The 19,956-nt window shown below is 42.6% G+C and overlaps 2 protein-coding genes and 1 long non-coding RNA gene across 3 annotated transcripts; all 3 read left to right on the forward strand.

Annotated features, from left to right (window-relative positions):
* Positions 1 to 1,549: 1,549 nt before the first annotated feature.
* LOC149394248 (uncharacterized) lies at positions 1,550 to 7,306 on the forward strand. The gene is made up of 3 exons (XR_016299644.1): positions 1,550 to 1,608; positions 1,963 to 2,064; positions 7,206 to 7,306. It is a non-coding gene; the product is annotated as an uncharacterized LOC149394248 (long non-coding RNA).
* A 5,880-nt stretch (positions 7,307 to 13,186) lies between these two features.
* Positions 13,187 to 14,917, forward strand: LOC149394249 (uncharacterized). The gene has a single exon (XM_089618299.1). The coding sequence runs from the start codon at positions 13,187 to 13,189 to the stop codon at positions 14,915 to 14,917; it is 1,731 nt and encodes a 576-aa protein (XP_089474425.1).
* A 1,377-nt stretch (positions 14,918 to 16,294) lies between these two features.
* LOC149394250 (uncharacterized) lies at positions 16,295 to 16,993 on the forward strand. The gene has a single exon (XM_089618300.1). The coding sequence runs from the start codon at positions 16,295 to 16,297 to the stop codon at positions 16,991 to 16,993; it is 699 nt and encodes a 232-aa protein (XP_089474426.1).
* Positions 16,994 to 19,956: the final 2,963 nt, after the last annotated feature.

A 19,956-nucleotide genomic window follows, 5' to 3' on the forward strand; every position in this document is an offset into this window, starting at 1 on the left:
AGTCGTGGTCTTCGACGACGAAAGCAAGACGCCTCGGACCCGAGTCTTTGAGGCGTCGACCGCGAGCGCGCCCAACACGTGCCGTGCCGCTCGGACATACCAGTAAGACGTCCCCACGAGAAGGTCCCAATTACATGATGAAGAAATACGAAGATGAAGAACGAACTAAGCGGACTTGAAGTTTGAGAGAGAAACATGAAAGTGTCGGAGTAGCTGTATGACACTAAATCTGTGGCACAATCTTGCTGGCCATGAATTTTGAAGTCTACCAATATTGTGTACGACGACGGCGACGAGTACTCCGGCGAGCTTACTACCGACCGCCATGCTCTGAATCGGGGACTCCCAGTAGTATTTCAGGCAACATATGCTCGGAATCCACCTTCGCAAGACTCTCGTGCGCATTCTGCAACGTACACCGATGCATACTGTCGGTCGGCCTTCGCCCGCCTAGGAGGCAAGGAAGAGATGGCGGACAGGGGAGATTCACTCAGGTTCCACTAACCCCGGCGCGTTAACACCGCGAGACAGGCAGGTCGGAACGATGACTTAAGGCACCATCTCAATCGCGAATAGGAGATTCCGTGACGAAAGCAGGCCGATTTAGAAATGTTTTTTTTTCTGTCCATACGTGATATGGAAACCATTACCGGTGTTTTGTCTTTTTTCGATTGGCTGTAAGGTCTTGGGGTTTCAGAAAGACGAAATTTTAAGTATTGGAAGCTGTATCTCTCGCATGGATTGCGTGGGTTTGATTGAGAACTTCTCTGATGTTCTTGCAAAGCTGGAGGAACATGGTGAGTTATTCTTTCTTGTCAAATTGGTCAATGCAAGTCTAATAGAAATAAAAGATATGTTTAACTTCGCCTTCAACTTAAATAAAATAAAATATAGTCTAGACCAATGTCATGTATTGTATAATATTGTCATTCATTCTCAAGAAATATTCTTCTGCACTTTTAATTTCCCAATGTCTGATGAAAATTTGGTTGCACAATGTTGACTTGAGGTGCTGCTAAGAAGTCGGTGTCTTGTGTTATGATTTCACTCTTTTGCGGAGCTACAGTATGAATGTTTATCGAGAGCCATCTTAAGGGTTCTAATTTTGTCATCTAGTTACCACAATGTAATACCTTCGAGACCTATTCTTGATGCGAGATCGACGCATAACGGTCTCAAAGTTCCCCGGTAGTTTTCACTATGGTCTCTCCTTTGGTGACAGCCAAATCCTGTTCATCTGCAGGGAATAGCCCATCTTTATGCTTGGTATTCTATTTTTTGGTTTGGGTGTTCATCTCTAGTTCCCTGTGCAGATTACAATCATGGTTTTTTGATCCGCTCAGTTTAAAGCATGCGATTTTCAAACATTTTGCACCTTTCCTTTGTTTATGTCGGGAATTTCTCGAGAGATTCGATTGGCGCTCTATTGCTAAGTGCTTAGCACTCTCTCCCACATGTTAATTGGGACGAGCTTTATGCCACAGATGGTTTATGCTTACGTGAGTTCATTTCTTGATCCATTCTTGTTAAAATGTTCAAGTATTTAAAGCTTGGTGGGATCTCTCAATGGAATTGGGAAAGAGGCTGAAAGCTTTGGAGGTATATCAGGTAACCTTTTGTCTCGATTTTTTTTTTTTTTTTTTGCTCTTTTTTTTTTTTTTTTTTGCTCTTTTTTTTTTTTTTTTTTTTTTTTTGTTGTGGATTTATCATATGTTAGCGCAACAGTTCAGTGTCCGGTTATTAGAGAAATATTGGCATTGCGTTGTCTTTCTTTGTGGCATTACTTAGGGCATGTTATGCATGTGGTTTGACTTGGGTAATATAATTTTATTCTTAATAGAGATCTTATGAATTTTGGACTTGGAGCCTCAATTGAGTAGTAGGAATTCACATGTATTTGTTTGTTGCTGGATCTTTATTAGATGGTATTGAATTTTTCATTGCCAAAACTTAATTATTTAGGACATTTATGGATGTTTGGGTACTGGACAATAATTATTTACGCAAGTAAAATCGTTCTTAGTCGGTCTTACGAAAGCACCCCCCCGAGGTGATTATATTCAGGTACGATATTGCCAATTGTGTACTCATTTTTGTTGTTTAATGTGTGGTCATAATAAACCTCTAGACTTTATTACAATTGAAGCTCCGAGAAAGGCTTCAAGAATCGATTGAGATTCAAACTGTATATCGAGCAACAAAGGAAAAGGAACAGAGTTCTGGGAGAGAAAAACGAGGATGAAGAAAAGAATGAATAAACCTCACATCAGTCATCAATGACTTGACATTTTTCATAAAACTCAGTTAACCCAATCATTGGGCGTGATTACACATATATAACAAACTAGGAAACGCTCCACGTCATACTCAAGTCAAAACAAACCGACTTAAGTAAAAAACGACAAAAAGGAAAATAAACGACATAAAATTAAAAGAGACAACAGTCGTTTACAATACGCCCTCTCAAGTTGGAGCAAAGATGTTTCGCAGCTCCATCTTGGACATGAGTACTCGCAATAAAGGAGACGCCAAAGGCTTAGTTAGAGCATCAGCAATCTGTCCCGACGACTTGACAGGGAGCAACTTCAAATCACCTTCTCGAATATGATCAAGAAACAAGTTGCAAGTCAATTTCGATATGCTTTGTACGCTCATGAAAAGCCGGATTCGAAGCAATTTGAATAGCTGACTGGTTGTCGCAGAACAAAGCTGCAGTGTTGCTTTCCTGGATTCTCAGGTCAACAAGTAGCTGTTTTAACCAAAGCAACTCGCTTGTGCATACTGCCATAGCTCTATACTCCGCTTCCGCAGACGATCTGCTCACCGTTGTTTGCTTCTCCGACTTCCAGGAGATAAGGCTATCTCCTAAAAACACACAAAACCCGGTAATAGATCTCCTTGTATCAGGACAGGTGGCCCAATCAGCATCTGAAAAACCTGTGAGTCGTGGAGCCGAGGATGCTGAGTAGAAAAGGCCTAAACCTGGCTGAGCTTTGATGTATCTCAGGAGATGATGAGCAGCGGAGAGGTGTGTAGACCTTGGTGCAGATATGAACTGACTCAGTTGATGCACCGAAAAGGTTATGTCAGGCCTTGTAATGGTCAGATACAAGAGCCTGCCGGCCAGCCTTCTGTACACAGTAGGATCTTCAATCAGATTTCCCTGATCTCTGCTTAGTGAAGACCTGGGATCCATGGGTGTTTTTGCTGGCTTGCTGTCCAAGAAACCATAGTCAGAGAGTATCTGCAAGGCATACTGCCTCAAAGATACTGTGATACCTGACTTAGCTCTAGCTATCTCAAGACCCAAAAAGAATTTCAGCACTCCCAAGTCCTTCATCTTAAACACCTTCATCAGTTTGGCCTTCACAAGTTCATTATGAACCATGCTAGGTCCTGCCACTATGATGTCATCAACATAGAGGATAATTGCCACAAAACTTTCATCAACCTCGGTGGTGAAGAGAGAATAGTCAGCTTTTGACTGTTTGAAACCAAGTCCTTCAAGAACCTCAGTAAATTTGATATTCCACTGCCTTGATGCTTGTTTCAAACCGTATATAGATTTGTGCAGCTTGCACACCATCCTAGTATGGCTTTCACTGGGATTGGCTAACTCTTCATCTTGCAGCAAGTTGTATCCCAAAGGGATGTCCATGAAAACTTCTTCACTGAGGCTTCCATTAAGGAAAGCATTATCCACATCTAACTGTACTAAATGCCAATTCTTGGACGCAACAAGGGCTAATAGTAGCTTCACAGACACCAACTTTGCCACTGGTGAAAAAGTATCAAAGTAATCCAGTCCCTCCTGTTGAGTGTAGCCTTTTGCCACTAATCTGGCTTTCCTTCTGGCCAAGACACCTTCAGCATTGAACTTGTTCTCATATAACCACATGCATCCTATAGTTCTTTTCCCTTCTGGTAAGGGAACTATGGACCAAGTCTCATTCGCCTTCATGGCATTTAACTCTTCCTTCATAGCACTTCTCCAATGCTCATGCTTGGCTGCTTGATGGTAGTACTCTGGCTCACTTTCCATGGAAACAGCCAGTACAAATGCCCTGTAAGTGTCTGACAGTCCTTCATAGCTAATCACAGCTGCCAACTGGTGATGAGACTTGTGGTGTTGATCATCATCAGCTCTAGGGATTCCTGTTGCAACCGCCACATCACAATGAAAATCCTTCAAATAGGAAGGTTTGTGTCTGCTTCTAGTTGATCTCCTAACTGCAAGTTCACCTTCCTCAGCTGAATGAGGCTATTCAATGTCATGTTCTACCTGTTCATCATCACCTGCATTCACCTCAGGTATATGGATACTAGTAGGACTATGAGATTCTTTTCCCATGTCAGGTGTTAGGAGATTACTTGAAGTATTTGGCAGTACTTCATTATAGTTATGATGATCAGTTGTGACATAAGGGTCACAATTAGTTTCTTGATTTATCCTCTCAAAAGGATAAACATTTTCATGAAAATCAACATCCCTAGATATGAAAACATCTTTAGTATCCAAGTCATATAGTCTATAACCCTTGATTCCATTAGAGTAGCCTATAAACATGCATCTCTTAGCTCCAGGGTCAAACTTGCTTCTATTTGCTTTCAGGGTGGAGGCAAAAACAAGGCAACCAAAACTTCTGAGATGATCATAATTTACAGGTTTGTTGAATAAGGATTCAAAGGGAGAGATACCTAGAACCTTTGTTGGGGTCCTGTTGATTATGTAGGCGGCAGTGAGTACACAATCACTCCAAAAATCTGCAGTGACATGGGACTGAAAGAACAAAGACCTGGCTACATTGAGCAAGTGTTGATGCTTGCGTTCCACAACAGAGTTTTGTTGTGGTGTATCAACACAAGAGAATTCATGCACAATCCCTTTGCTTGCAAACAAATCCACAAAAAGTAATTCCTTTGCATTATCAGATCTAAAACGTTTAATTTGTTTTGAAAAATGGTACTCAACCATGTTACAAAAGGTTGGAATGATTTGAAGGACATAAGACTTTTGTCTCATCAAATAAACCCATGTAAAACGACTATGATCATCAACAATGGTCAAGAAATATCTATGACCAGACCTGGAAACAGTATGAAAAGGGCCCCATACATCACAATGTATAAGGTCAAGAATAGACTCACTTACAATACTAGAATTAGGAAAAGTCAGTCTTCTTTGTTTAGCCAGAGGACAAATAAGACAAGGGGTACTCTTATCAACACTATTGAGTTTCAGAACCGTCTTCAAGCTTTCCAGTCTCTCATGAGACAAGTGCCCTAAGCACGCATGCCATGTGCTAGATGAAATGGAGTTGATTGAGGCATTCACCTGAGTCTCTTCAGCTTCTGTGCTAAGTACATATAGGTCGCCAATGCATTTACCCCTGCCAATCATCCTCTTCATGTACATGTCCTGAATCACAAAGCCAATATAGGTCAAAGTAACTTCACACTTTAAGTCCTTAGTAACTGCACTCACAGATACTAAATTGAACTTAAAGTTAGGTACATAAAGAACATCATGCATGATCAAGGTGGAGTTAATTCTAACATCCCCAAAGTAGTGAACATGAATACTAGTATAATTAGGTAAGGTGATACTTGACTTTGTCAGGGGTTTTAGGCAAATGAACATGGATCTTGTGTTGCAAATATGCCTTGAAGCTCCTGAATCTAGGATCCACTGCCTAGTGAAACAAGGAACAACATTAAAAGTTTCAATTAAACAAAAAAAAAACCTGTATTGAAAGAGGTGAGATTGACACTGGATGGGTTGGCCTGAGTGGTAGAGGTAAGCTTTGCCGAGAGATGCTCAATCATTTGGTGAAGTTGTGCGTTAGACAAAGATTCCACAGGATTGACCTCAGCAGCATTGGCTTGACTCTTGAAACGAGGAGTGTATCCAGGAGGATATCTTTCTTGGAGGTCTTCTTGGCAGTTCCTTCATCGCTGACCGCCATTGCAAGATTGCTTGCAAAATCCACTGATCTTTCACCATCATTGATGGATCTTTGCTTCTCATCTTGAGTGATCATGGCAAATACCTTGTTGACAGGTGGAATAGGATCCATGATGATGATCTGGCTTCTGATGGTGCTAAAAGCGTCATTCAGGCGCATGAGAAAGGCCATGACGTACTCATTGTTGACAAATTTCGTCAATTCATGAGATCCACCACAAACGCACTTACAAGTGCAGATAGGCCTGAAATTATGGAGTTCTTCCCAAAGCACCTTCAGTTTGGTGAAGTAGGCAGCCACAGACAGGCCTTCTTGGCGAAGATTCGCAATTTGCCGTCGGAGCTGAAAAATCCTGGCGCCATTGCTCTGCTGGAACCTCTCCTTGAGATCGTTCCATATGGCTGTTGCAGAGTCGCCGAATTGGATGCTTGAAGCAATCTCTTTAGAGACCGAATTGAAGATCCACGACGTGACAATGTTGTTGTTGCGCATCCAGGAGTTGAGAAGAACGGAATTTTCCGACGATGGCTTTGTGATAGAGCCGTCGATGAACGCGACTTTGTTCTTCACAGACAAAGCCATTAACATAGATCTGCTCCATGATGGATAGTTGTCTCCATCAAGAAGCTGAGTGACGATAATAGCACCTGGATTGTCGGAGTAGTGAAGATAATAAGGACTCGTTTGATCATCGATCGGCGATCTTGAGATCGTGGCCTCCTTTGATGCAATTTCCGCAAGCAATTTGTTGTTCTCTTGTTCCGCCATGGCTCTGAAGATTGGCTAGGAGGCATGACACAAGAGACGACAAGAAGAAGATTCTCAGAGGAACAATCGATCAAGAAGGAGCGGAACTGAACTCTGATACCATATTACAATTGAAGCTCTGAGAAAGGCTTCAAGAATCGATTGAGATTCAAACTGTATATCGAGCAACAAAGGAAAAGGAACAGAGTTCTGGGAGAGAAAAACGAGGATGAAGAAAAGAATGAATAAACCTCACATCAGTCATCAATGACTTGACGTTTTTCATAAAACTCAGTTAACCCAATCATTGGGCGTGATTACACATATATAACAAACTAGGAAACGCTCCACGTCAGACTCAAGTCAAAACAAACCGACTTAAGTCAAAAATGACAAAAAGGAAAATAAACGACATAAAATTAAAAGAGACAACAGTCGTTTTCAATAGACTTTTGTATGATTTTATCATTGTGCGCAAACTTTGTTCTTCAGTGGGTTAAAGTTTCCTTCCACAACAAGACCAAGACTTTGCAGAAGTTAACGTTTTCTATCGCAGATTGACACAAAGGGGACATTTCTTTGTGCATAGAAGTAAACTCTTTAACCCTAAACCAAAAGAAGTTAACTTCTTTTGTAATCTTTTCATGATCACTAGTTTTTCCCATTAAAAAAAAAACTCATGGCTTTTATGTTGTCTTGTGTCAGGTTGAAAGTAGCGATCTGATCTCGTACGGTTTAATACCCGAATTGGTCGGACGTTTTCCCGTTCTTGTCAGGTTCTCAGCACTGACCGAAGATTGATCAGCTCGTCCAGGTGGACGCTTTCCCATGCTAAGGATTTTTGGGATCCGGTCCGCGCCAAAATTTCCAAATGGCTTTCCGGGTGGCAGCGGAGTTTCCTCTTGAAAGACGGGAAACTGGTTCTCGTAAAGGGCGTTCTCTCGGCTATTCAGAATCATTTCCTATCAGTTTTTTAAATGCCAAAGGGAATTTGCGAGATTGGCCTAGTGCCTTTTATCTTGTATCGTGCCTTTTCATAGTAAAAGCTTTCCTTTCTCTTTTTATTTTAATTGAGTTCCTTCTAAAAAAAAGTATATCTGGTCCACAAAGCACAACACAATTGTCACACCACGTTATTGTGTTACTTTTTTTTTTAAAAAAATTCTATGTTAAACTGTTTGCAAGCTGTGACAGAGCCGAAAAATGCATTGGGGAAGCAATACAAGAAACTTTTCCGCATGAATGATGCAAGTGATTCTCAGTGTAGGGGTGACAATTCGGGTTACGTGTCGTGTTCCTGCTGTGTCTTATTCGTTTTCATGTATTTTTTGACAGATCCAGACCCGACCCATTTATTAATCGTGTCTAGGAGCAAACCTCAAACCCGACCCACTATTTTTTGCCAAACCCAGACCCAACCCACTAAGACCCATTTATTAATCGTGTCTTAATGGACCATGTAACCCACGAACCCACTTAGACCCACAGACCCATTTAGACTACTAAACCCATTTGAAAACGCAAATCAGTTTAGGCCCTTAAATATGTTTACTTCAAAATATTGAAATTCTCTAAATCAAATTAAATAACAAATTAGTTAGAATAAGTAATTAATAAAAATACTTCATATAATCAACTAAGCCACCATCATAATATTTTTAATACAAAAGAGAAGTTCAAACACAATCCATTTGAGTCATTATGGGTCTTGATCGTGTTTACCCATTAACAACCCATTTAATATTCGTGTCTAATTGGGTCCCAATGGGTTGTCGTGTTCGTGTCGTGTTCACCCGTTATTTAATCGTGTTAATCGTGTTCGACACGGATGGACCCAGATCCATTTAAGGTCGACCCAAACCCATTTACACCGTGTCGTAACCGTGCCGTGTCTCGTGTACGGTCCAAATTGCCATAATTTAAATAATAGATATTGCATATCACACATTGTTTATTTCTACTTCAATATTCATAAAAAAAAAAAAAAAAAAAAAAAAAGGTTGAAGTGGCCTTCACTCATGCGGTCTCAATTTGCTTCACGACACCGAATTTGAGCCCTGCCGCCGGACGTTGACGCCAAGCGTATATAAGCCAACAAAAATAAATCAATTGAAATAAACTGAGTAGTAATCGACGAGCAATATAAGTACGAGGATTTCACATGTAAATGGTCATATAGAAGAGGTTGGGGAGAGAATGTAATTTTTAGTTCATGGTATTCTTAACTAAAATGAATTTGAAAAAAAAAAAAAAACATGAATTTGATTACTCCCTGACTAGAAAATTTAAAGTTTTCCACTATTTTTTTTATTAATTTCTTGTAAACTGTTATTTGAAGGATATCTAAAATCTCTCTTCGATGAGGTGATATATACACATATGGTGGTACATTATCATTTGTATTTTGTTTGACATATATGCATGTAGTTCTCGATCGGACTTGTATGTAAGAATGGGTATTAGATAAGTTTCCATTCTAGCTTCTTCTTTAATCAAGTCTTACATTTTCAAATGTTTATTCTCCTATCGTTTTTGTTAATCAAGTCTTACCTTTTCAAAGGATTTTTTTTTGGGTGGTCAGGACTTAGAATTCAATTGGACGGTATTACTTTGTTAGGATGAAGTAATTTATAAAATTATCAGCATTTATAAAAAAAAAAAAATCTCGTCTTTGAAGTATTGAATCTAATTAACTGTTATTGAAATTGGTAAACTATTATTGAATTTGATTAACCGTTATCTGATTAACTAGTTTTGAATTCGCTAAACTGTTATTGAATTTAATGAATGGTTAATGAATCTGATTCCAAATGTTGGTATATTGATCTATTAAACTCTTATTGAATATGGTAAACTGTTAATGAATGCAGTAAACCATTATTGAATATATAGAGTGTTATTAAATCCGATGAACTGTTATTAAATCTGGTTATAAATCTTGGTATATTGATCTGGTTAACTGTTGTTGAATCTGATTATTTACTTTATTCGTATATAATTGAATTGGATATTTAGGATATATTAATAAAACTGTAGATTTTTTTCCAAAATTAACCAAAAAGAATATGTTAGTTAGGCTCTATGCCAACAAATTTTCGCAAGACTAAAATTTGTTGACAAAAGATGTCATTAAAATATGATTTTCTTGATATACGAACAATTAATTATTATTATTATTATTTTTTTTTTATTTTCTGGAATCTCTAATTCACTAGCATATTTATCCTATCGGTTAATTTTGGAAATAAATCTTTTTACTAATGCTGAAATTGCATTGGTACAAATGGCCCAATATATGAGCCCGGCCCACACGTAGGCTAGGGTTTTATACTCAAACTTCGCTTCTTTTTGCTCAGTCGAAGAGAAAACTTGGAGACTCCTTTCCTCGGCAACCATGGGTATCTCTCGTGACTCTATGCACAAGCGTCGTGCCACATGAGGCAAGAAGAAGAGCTGGCGAAAGAAGCGGAAGTAATTTGATCCCTCTTTCTACTTTTTTTGTATTCCTGTTAAGCGTAGTTCTAATCAAAATATCTGCAATGATCGAACAGGTACGAGCTTGGACGCCAGTCGGGAAACACGAAGCTGTCGAGCAACAAGACGGTTCGTCGTATCCGAGTGAGAGGAGGGAATGTGAAGTGGAGAGCTCTGAGAAACTTCTCGTGGGGAAGCGAAAGTGCGTCTTTTTTTAAATAGAGCCAAAAACCAAATTAAAAGGCCATATGCTGAGGATTTTACTCATGGTTTTCTACTTTTATAAGTGTATCAAATCGAAATTTTCTCATCCCTAAGCAATGTGGGACTTTGAAAACTAGTGTTTCCCTTGATTTTATCTCTTTTTATATGTAGTATTCCCCCCCTTAAAAACCAACTCAAGACACATCTTGATCTTGTACCCATAAGCAACAACCGTCCCCTGGTCCGCGTGCACCTTCACTTAGACCTTCCAATAGTCTACGAGCTTGTCATAGTTAGCTGATCGATCCGTTGCATGAAGCCCACCATAGACCCCACACAACCAGGCTCTCCAACGTCGAATTCCACATACAATTCCTCACAAAGCATCCTACCTCACCGTTCTCCAAAACCTTCACCTGGTTGAACCACGTCACTATCATCCCTGAAAGAGCAAAACTACTATGCAAAGAAAGAGCAAAACTACTACGTAAAGAGAAATTGTTTTGCATTGTGTCAAATGAGAAGAGAAGAGATCTGCTCGACAGACGACGATTAAAGAGACAAGTACTCCTTGACAGCTGCATTGGAAGCTGAAGTTGTTGCTGAAGTTGAAGAAGCCATGGCTGCGAGATCTGGAAATTTGGAGTTGAGTTTAGGTTTTCAAAATGAAATTAGTAGTGTAATTTTGGAAAAATTGAATTCGACAAAAATAAGAATACCCATTTTATACACTTCGTTTGGAATGGCGCAAGATTATATTCTTTTGTATAAAGTAAAAACGACGAAAATTGGTTGTTTTAAAAGAATAAAAACAACTTTCGTGTATCGTGAAAATAGTCCCAATGAATTTCAAGCCCAAGTCCAAGAGAACGAAGTCCTCGTTTCCATTGCTGAGCGCGTGCAACGGCGCGTGGTGGGAAGAGAGACGAGAGTCCATGATGGCTTTTGGGAGGTTGAAACGATGTTGTTCCGGAGGCGGGTTAAAGAAATTTATTTTGTTTCAAGAAATTCATATATATATATATATACACACACACACATATATAGAGAGAGAGAGAGAGAGAGAGAGAGAGAGAGAGAGAGATTTTATGTATTTACATATGAGTTTGACTTAAAAAAAAAGCGTCTTTATAGCTGTCTTGGTATATTGATCTGGTTAACTGTTGTTAAAACTGATTATGTACTTTATTCGTATATTTTTAATAGAATTGGATATTTAGGATATATAAATAAAGTTGTAGATTTTTTTCAAAATTAACCAAAAAAAATATGTTAGTTTGCTCTATGCCAACAAATTTTCACAAGACTAAAATTTGTTGACAAAAGATGTCATTAAAATATGATTTTCTTGATATACGAACCGTTAATTATTATTATTTTTTTTTTGGAATCTCTAATTCACTAGCATATTTATCGGTTTATTTTGGAAATAAATGTTTTTACTAATGTTGAAATTGCATCGGTACAAATGGCCCAATATATGAGCCCGGCCCACACGTAGGCTAGGTTTTATAATTGCTCAAGCCTAAAGAAAACTTCGCCTCTTTGTGGGGGTATAAAAACTCAAATATTAAAATATCGCTTCAGATGGGCTTAGGCCCGATTGAAGCCCACGATCCATTTGAGAAGCGGCCCGCGAAATCAATTTTGGACCTGACTCGCTCTCCGCAGGTCGGCCCAAGTCCAGCAACACTTCCCGGTTCGATAGACTCCAGTTCGTCCACGTCTTCCTAATCAGAATGATCAGTCAAAGAGGAGACTACGCCGCGAAGACCTGATCTCGGACGACTACGACCTCGGCGAGGAGATTGGATCAGGGAACACGTGTCTTCGGCCAGAAGGTTCCGTCTCGTCAATAAATAGAATAGGAAAGGACAATTTTCACACACACGCAAGCTCTTATTTCTCAGTTTTCGACATTCTATATTGTATTCTTACGTTTATTGCATTGAGCTCGGCCTGTTGAGTTCGTCACCTCGCCCGTTTGTAACCTTCTCTATATCAATAAAATTAATTAATATTCGTAACATTATTATAGCTCTTTATTATTAAATCGTTTCTTATACGACGTCTTTCTAAACCCACTTAAAAATATTTTATAATTTCATTCATTAGTGATTGTTGATCGATCCGAAAATCGACATCAACAATTTGGCGCCGTCTGTGGGAAGATTCAGAGAGACTAACCTCGGAAGGAACAGTTCGTAATAAAAAAATTTATCATGTCTTCCACTCCGACTCATTACGAATCCGGAGAGGAGATCCCCTCGGGGATCAGGGCAATCCTGGATATGCTGACCAAAAAAATAGATGAGCAAGCCGAGACCAACCGCGCTCTTAATGACCGGTTGGATACTCTCTCGACTCCTCGAAACATCCCAGATCCTCAAGTGGGATCCGGAGATATGACCGCCTCTGAGTCAGCTCGCCAAGCAACCTCGGTTGCGCAAACAAGCCGAGCTATCCCTCCCGGAGTCCGTCTGGATTTCTCTAGGATACAGGTCGCCCGAGGAGCAGACCAGTCTCCCATCACAAGCTTTCAGCTTGGGGGAACTACTGGTGAGGTCGCGACAGAAGTCACGATCGATCCTTCCGGACTTTATCCGCCTCCGCTCGGGGGAGCACCGTCCGAGTCTTTCCCGACTGATGCGGGACCTCGCCCTCAAGCGATCTATCAAACATTCACTCCCCAGCGTTTTGGCGGGGTGAATCAGACCCGTCAGGGCCCGGCCAATGTAACCGCGGTCAGTCCGACGTAATCGGGACCTCGTCTCTTTCACGATGGCGAACCCAGTATGACCAAACTAGACAGGTTCAAGGAATCTATAACGGTCGAGTTGAGAGCTGTTCGTTCAGAATTTTATTCTGCGACCAGTTCGGCTCCCGAGATAGATCGTCTCGTAGAAGAAACGAGGCGAACTCCTTTCGCCAGAAACATCACTGAAGTGCAACTGGGAGATACCGGAAAGGTTCGCCTCCCACGGTACAACGGCACCTCAAGTCCGAAGGCTTTCATATTGTCCTTCAGAGTCGCCATGGGACGGGTTATGCTATCTGAGAGAGAATTAGAGGCAGGATACTGCCAACTATTCGCCGAGAGCTTGTTCGGACCCGCCTTGGAATGGTTCTCCAAACTCGAACCAAACTCCATTGATGGTTTCGATAAGCTATTGGTTGCATTCCTGAAACATTATTCAATGTTCGTGGAGGACGACCTGACCATAGCAGACTTATGGGGGATCCAACAGAGAGAGAACGAATCTTTGAAGGATTTCATGATCCGTTACAAGGACGTACTCTCGAAAATCTCTAACGTATGCCACGAGTCTGCCATAACCTCTCTGAGGAACGGGTTAAGGCACGATTCAAAGCTGAAACTAGAGATGACTGTTAACCGCCCCCTCACACTAGAGGATGCAATTCATATGGCCGCAAGTTATGCAAAGGCCGAAGAAGAATTTGCTTCCTACGAGAGGCAACGCGTGGCCGAAAAGAAGCCACCCTCCAACACTTGGGTGAGGCCCGTAAGCGCTGGGAATAACCCTCGCAGGATTAATCCCCACGACGCCGTACCTCACACCAAAAAGCAACACGCCCCTCCTAATTATATGCTCAATGTCAACGATGACATTAAGAAGGGAGTCCCCCAGGCTAAGAAATGGACACGGGACCCCAATGCGTATTGCAGTTTGCACAAGGCTAACGGTCACGACACGGTTAACTGCGAAACCATGCGTAAGGCTTTAGCCGAGAAATATGCGAAGGGGGAACTGAAAGATGTTGATCTAGGACCCCCGCCGAAGAAGAAAATCTTCAATAGCAACAACAAGGGAACGGGCAACCCCTCCCCCAAGAGAGCGAGACCCGAGGAGGAAGGGGAACCAAACTCCCCGCCGACTGTCGCAAAACACAGAGTTGACTTCATAATGGGTGGCTCAAAGTTTTGCAACGAAACGGTTAACTCCATCAAAACACATCAAAGACAATTGAGTAACCAAACAACCAAAATCAGACTAGAACAAGATGTTCAAATCTTGTTCTCCGAAAAAGAAGCAATTGGGACAACCGAACCACACGACGACGCACTCGTGATCACGATCGACGTGTCTAATTGTGAGGTTGCGAGAGTTCTAATCGATGGAGGCAGCTCTGTAGATCTTATTTTCAAGGATACCCTGGCAAGGATGGGAATCGATGAAGACGAGATTGAAAGAGAACGAACCCATTTAACAGGTTTCAATGGGTCCACTACTCCATCCTTGGGAACAATCAGGTTGCCCGTAAAAACACATGGAATCAACAAAATAGTAGAGTTCCAAGTACTAGACTGTCTCTCCCCCTATAACATTATCTTGGGAAGACCATGGATACATATGATGAGGGCTGTGCCTTCAACCTTTCATCAATGTATTTGTTTCCCTACGCCTGAGGGAATAGGAGAGATCCGAGGTAATCAGGCAACCTCCCGCAGTTACTATCTCACTAGTCGCAAACATTGTGCCAAGACAATTAAAGAAGAGCAATAGCAATTAATGAGCGTGGAGTCGGCCAAGAGCGTTCTCACACTAGAGGACCCCGACTCCCTCGATGCGCCAAGCACTGAATTAATGGTCCAAGTACAGCTCGATGGCTCCGACCCTTCCAAGTGTGTAGGAATCGGAACTAAGCTTAAAGGTAGCATCAGGCGAGAACTGATCTGTTTCTTAAAACGAAACAAATCCACCTTCGCTTGGTCAACCGAAGATATGCCAGGAATAAGCATCGACGTCACGTCTCACCGACTCAACGTCGATCCCAGTTTTAAACCAATAAAACAAAAAAGACGAAAGCTCGGTCCCGACAGGGCACGGGTAGTCGACGACGAAGTCGAAAGACTGCTCAGTGCAGATTCAATCCGCGAAGTGAAATACCCGGATTGGCTGGCAAACACTGTCGTCATAAAGAAAAAAAATGGGAAATGGAGGGTATGCGTCGATTTTACCGATCTGAATAATGCATGCCCCAAAGACAGCTTCCCGTTGCCGCACATCGACCAGCTAGTCGAAGCGACCGCGGGGCATAAAGTACTCTCATTCATGGACGCATTCTCAGGATATAACCAAATCCTGATGCATCCGGATGACCAAGAAAAAACAGCTTTCATCACCGACCGTGGCACGTATTGCTATAAGGTCATGCCGTTTGGACTAAAGAACGCTGGCGCCACCTATCAAAGGTTAGTCAACGAAATGTTCAAGGAAAAGATAGGGAAGACGATGGAAGTGTATATCGACGATATGCTAGTAAAATCCCTAAGGGAGAACGACCACATAAGGCATTTGGAGGAATGTTTCGAGGTATTGAATAAATATGCCATGAAACTCAATCCCACCAAATGTTCGTTCGGAGTATCATCCGGTAAGTTCCTGGGGTATTTAGTTACCCAACGAGGAATTGAGGCTAACCCGGATCAATTACACGCCTTACGAGAGATGCCTTCGCCCTGTAATAGGTGTGAAGTTCAAAGGTTGATGGGACGCATCGCTGCCCTCAATCGCTTCATCTCTCGGTCAACAGATAAATGTCTCCCTTTCTATCGGCTCCTTAAAGGAAATAAGAAGCTTGAATGGGACGACAAATGTGAAGACGCGTTCAAAAAATTGAAAGAGTATCTATCGACACCCCCAATCCTGGCAAAACCCGTTGCGGGGGAGCCACTCTATCTATACGTCGCAGTATCTCAAGCGGTAGTTAGTGGAGTACTCGTCAGGGAAGAGCAATGGGACCAACGACCGATCTTTTATACAAGCAAGTCATTAGTCGATGCTGAAACTCGATACCCTATTATGGAAAAACTGGCCTTGGCCGTCGTTTCCGCCGCGCGAAAACTTCGACCATATTTCCAATCTCACACCATAATAGTAATGACATCACATCCGCTCAGAAGTTTCCTACATAGCCCTAATCAATCAGGAAGGTTAACCAAGTGGGCCGTGGAGCTGAGCGAATACGACATCGAGTGCCGAGTGAAGACATCCGCAAAATTGCAAGTTTTAGCGGATTTCATCATCGAACTCTCGAGGGAAAGTCCCACCGTGACCGAAGTCGAAGGCACCTGGACACTCAAAGTGGACGGGGCATCATCGAAGCAATGGGCTGGAGTAGGAATACACCTAACCTCCCCCCACAGTGAGACTATAGAACAGTCATTCAGGCTCGACTTCGTCGCATCAAACAACAAAGCCGAGTACGAAGCACTAATCGCCGGACTTAGGTTGGCCACTGCAGTTGGATCAAAGAAAGTGGAAGCTTTCTACGACTCCCAACTCGTAGCAAACCAATACTCCGGGGAATACGAGACCAGGGATGAGCGAATGGAAGCCTACCCAAAAGTCGTAAAAGAACTAACAAAAAACTTCGAAGAATTCTCCCTGACATGGATCCCTGGAGGCGAGAATACTTCGGCCGACGCATTGGCTGCCCTGGCATCTACCTCGGATCCGGGCCTCAAGAGGGTTATACCAGTCGAAACAATCAAACAACCTTCTATTGCCACGACCATCGCCGCGGTCATAACAATAGAAGGAGGGATTGGAGAGATGAAATACTACATTACATCATAACTGATACGGTCCCATCCGATAAGATGGCAAAACGCAAGCTCGTGCTGAGAAGCGCGAGATTTTGCATCATAGATGGAAGCCTGTTTAAAAGAAGCTTCGCAGGACTCTACCTCAAGTTCGTTGGGACAGAGGAATCTAAACGAATCCTGGAAGACGTACACGAAGGGGAATGCGGAAATCACGCAGGCAGACGAGCGCTCGCCATCAAAATAAAGAGGCAAGGCTACTTTTGGCCGACCATGCTGGCAGACTGCGAGGCGCACTCGCGCCGCTGCGATCAATGCCAACGCCATGCCCCCAACATAAAAAGACCCGCGGAATAATTTTCATCTATCTCGGCGCCATACTCATTCATGAAATGGTCTATGGACATTGTGGGACCAATGCCGGTCGCCCCTGGCGGGTTAAGATTTCTGTTAATCTTAACAGATTATTTTTCTAAATGGGTGGAAGCTGGCGCCTTCGTCTTGATAAAAGACGTCAACGTCACAGCATTCATCTGGAAAAATATAATCTGTCAGCATGGAACTCCCCACGAGATCATAACAGACAACGGATCACAATTCATATAGAAAAAGTTTAGAAAGTTTTGCTTCCATAACAACATTGAGGTAAGAATGTCAACACCATGATATCCTCAAGGAAATGGGCACGCGGAAGCAACAAATAAGACCATAGTCGACTCCATAAGGAAAAGGCTCGATGCCAAGAAGGGGCGGTGGGCAGAAGAACTGCCAGGCGTGCTGTGGGCATACCGAACCAGCCCGTGAAGGTCGACAGGGGAAACTCCATTTTCCCTCGTCCATGGAGTCGAATATGTCATCCCAATCGAACATCAGGTGCAAACCCTTAGGATAAAATACGCACCTGAGGATGAGCCAAAAAATGACGAGGCTCTATGCGATGCCTTAGACCTAGTAGAGGAAAAGCGAGATTCAGCCCTATCACGGTTATCCCGATATAGGCAATCCATCGCTAGATTCTACAACAAAGACGTCAACACAAAAAGATTCGATGTAGGGGACTTGGTCTTCCGAAAAATCTTTCAAAATACTGCCGAGGCAAACGCCGGAAAACTCGGGGCAAAATGGGAAGGCCCCTATAGGGTCACCAGAGTAACCTATCCCGACGTTTATGAACTTGAAACACTCAACGGAATCCCGGTTTTAAGATCATGGAACGTCTCGAAACTCAAAAAATATTACTGTTAAAACCAGTAAAAATTGAACTACGTCTGACTTGATCCCTGCATAAAGGGTACGTAGGCAGCCTCTTACTAAGGCACAGTCCCCCTACCTCTTAAGCCACGGAGCTCGCACCTCAGCTAATGACCCCGACCTCGGATTTGGCTAGCAGTGCAAACGCCTCGACTCTGGCGAGAACCGACATCTCGCAGCGTCATCAGAGATCGTACCCACGAAGGTCGATCTCGTCCGGAAATGTTAAGGGAAACGTTTTACGTCCCCGAAGATCTAAAAGACTTGAAATTTTCACAAAATGTAATTACGAACTTCGGCTTCAAATCTAAAGGGAAACGCTTCGGATCGGCAATATTCCGAACAACTAAACAGATTTTGAACGACGAACCATTTCCAAACTTCAGCCTAAGGGAAACCTTTTAGTTCCACGACGAGCTAAATAACTTAGCGAAATCATCTGAACTTTTTAAGGGAAACATTTTGGGCCAAATATAGGTGACCTAAAAGACTTCACAGATTATACTAATCCGAGCTGTCTCAGGAACAAACAAAATAATGATATTCAGATCGGCAGGACGGACTGAATAAAAGAATAAACACCCATGCATTCATAATTGATTTTGGCGAGCTAAAAAACTTGGCAAAATTAAAAATCAAAATTGCATAAAATAATAACATAAATTCAAATAAAATAGAGGTACCGAAGCCCCCTATGATTGTATCAAAACCAATAAAAACTTCGCCCAAAAACACGGGCCCCAAAAACAAAATAAACATTTTATTAAATAAGCAAAAAAAAAAAGCTGAGGACTCAAGCTTGGTCGCGGGGTTCGGCCTCGGTATCTTGACGCTCTGGAGTAGGCGTGAACGCCGCCGCCTCTTCATTTCCCTCCGGGATAGAGTTGAGAACCTCGTCAGAACGGCCAAGCATCGAGCCATGTTCGTTGATGACTGAGGCCTCGCCTTCGGTCATAGAGACATCAGCAGGGGAACGGTCGGCATATGGAGTGAACGGGATGTCTTCGACCTCAGGGACGGCGACGGCCGCGTAGTCGGCCTCGTACTGAGCAATGTCATCCTCAGTATCTTTCATCTCGGCCGCCCAGTCCGAAATCTCGCCCTTCAAGGCCTCCGAGATCAGTTCCTTGTTCCCCCGGCATTGTTCGAGCTTTTTGAGAATGAGGACGGCCTCGTCCATCTTCTCTTTCTGCGCACGGTGCTTGAGGATCTGTTCGCGATACTTGAGCGAGGTCGCTTTCTTCGCCGCGTGCACTGCCCGATCTCGCTCCGCCTTCGCCGACCTTTTCATCCGGGCGATCTCATCCAGAGCATCCTTCAGTTCTTTATCTCGCGCCTCGAGATCGGCCGCCAGCTTGTTCCTCTCCTTCTCGAAGCCGCTGGAACGAGCCACCCATTCCTTGATCTTTTCCTTCTTATCATCGATGTCGACAGACAAGAACTGAACTTTGCCACGACGGCGTTCAATCTTACCGTTCGACCTCTCCAAGAGAGCATCCTTGGCCAGAAGATCGTCCTGGAGGGTGGCGATCTTGTCGTTCATCCCCTGGAGCTCGGCCTGTAAAGATTCCGTCCCCTTCTGAACCTCGGCGAGCTTCTCCTGCTCGACCTTGGCATCATGAAGGCGATTTTCATAGAGAAAAACACCTCGGTTCAGTTGGGTGGACAACTGAAACCAACCCCTCTCATTAGTTCGAGCGTAACAGAAAATAGTCATTTTTCACAAGTATAACATATCGGCTATAT

Source organism: Urtica dioica, chromosome 6 (assembly GCF_054948205.1).
Source record: "Urtica dioica subsp. dioica isolate 48M chromosome 6, U.dioica_male_clone48M_v1_H2, whole genome shotgun sequence".
Classification (NCBI taxonomy): Eukaryota; Viridiplantae; Streptophyta; class Magnoliopsida; order Rosales; family Urticaceae; genus Urtica; species Urtica dioica.

What these genes read in the sequence shown, in the direction of transcription:
- LOC149394249 (XM_089618299.1), top strand. Translation starts at nt 13,187, where the DNA reads ATGACCAAACTAGACAGGTTCAAGGAATCTATAACGGTCGAGTTGAGA.
- LOC149394250 (XM_089618300.1), top strand. Translation starts at nt 16,295, where the DNA reads ATGACATCACATCCGCTCAGAAGTTTCCTACATAGCCCTAATCAATCA.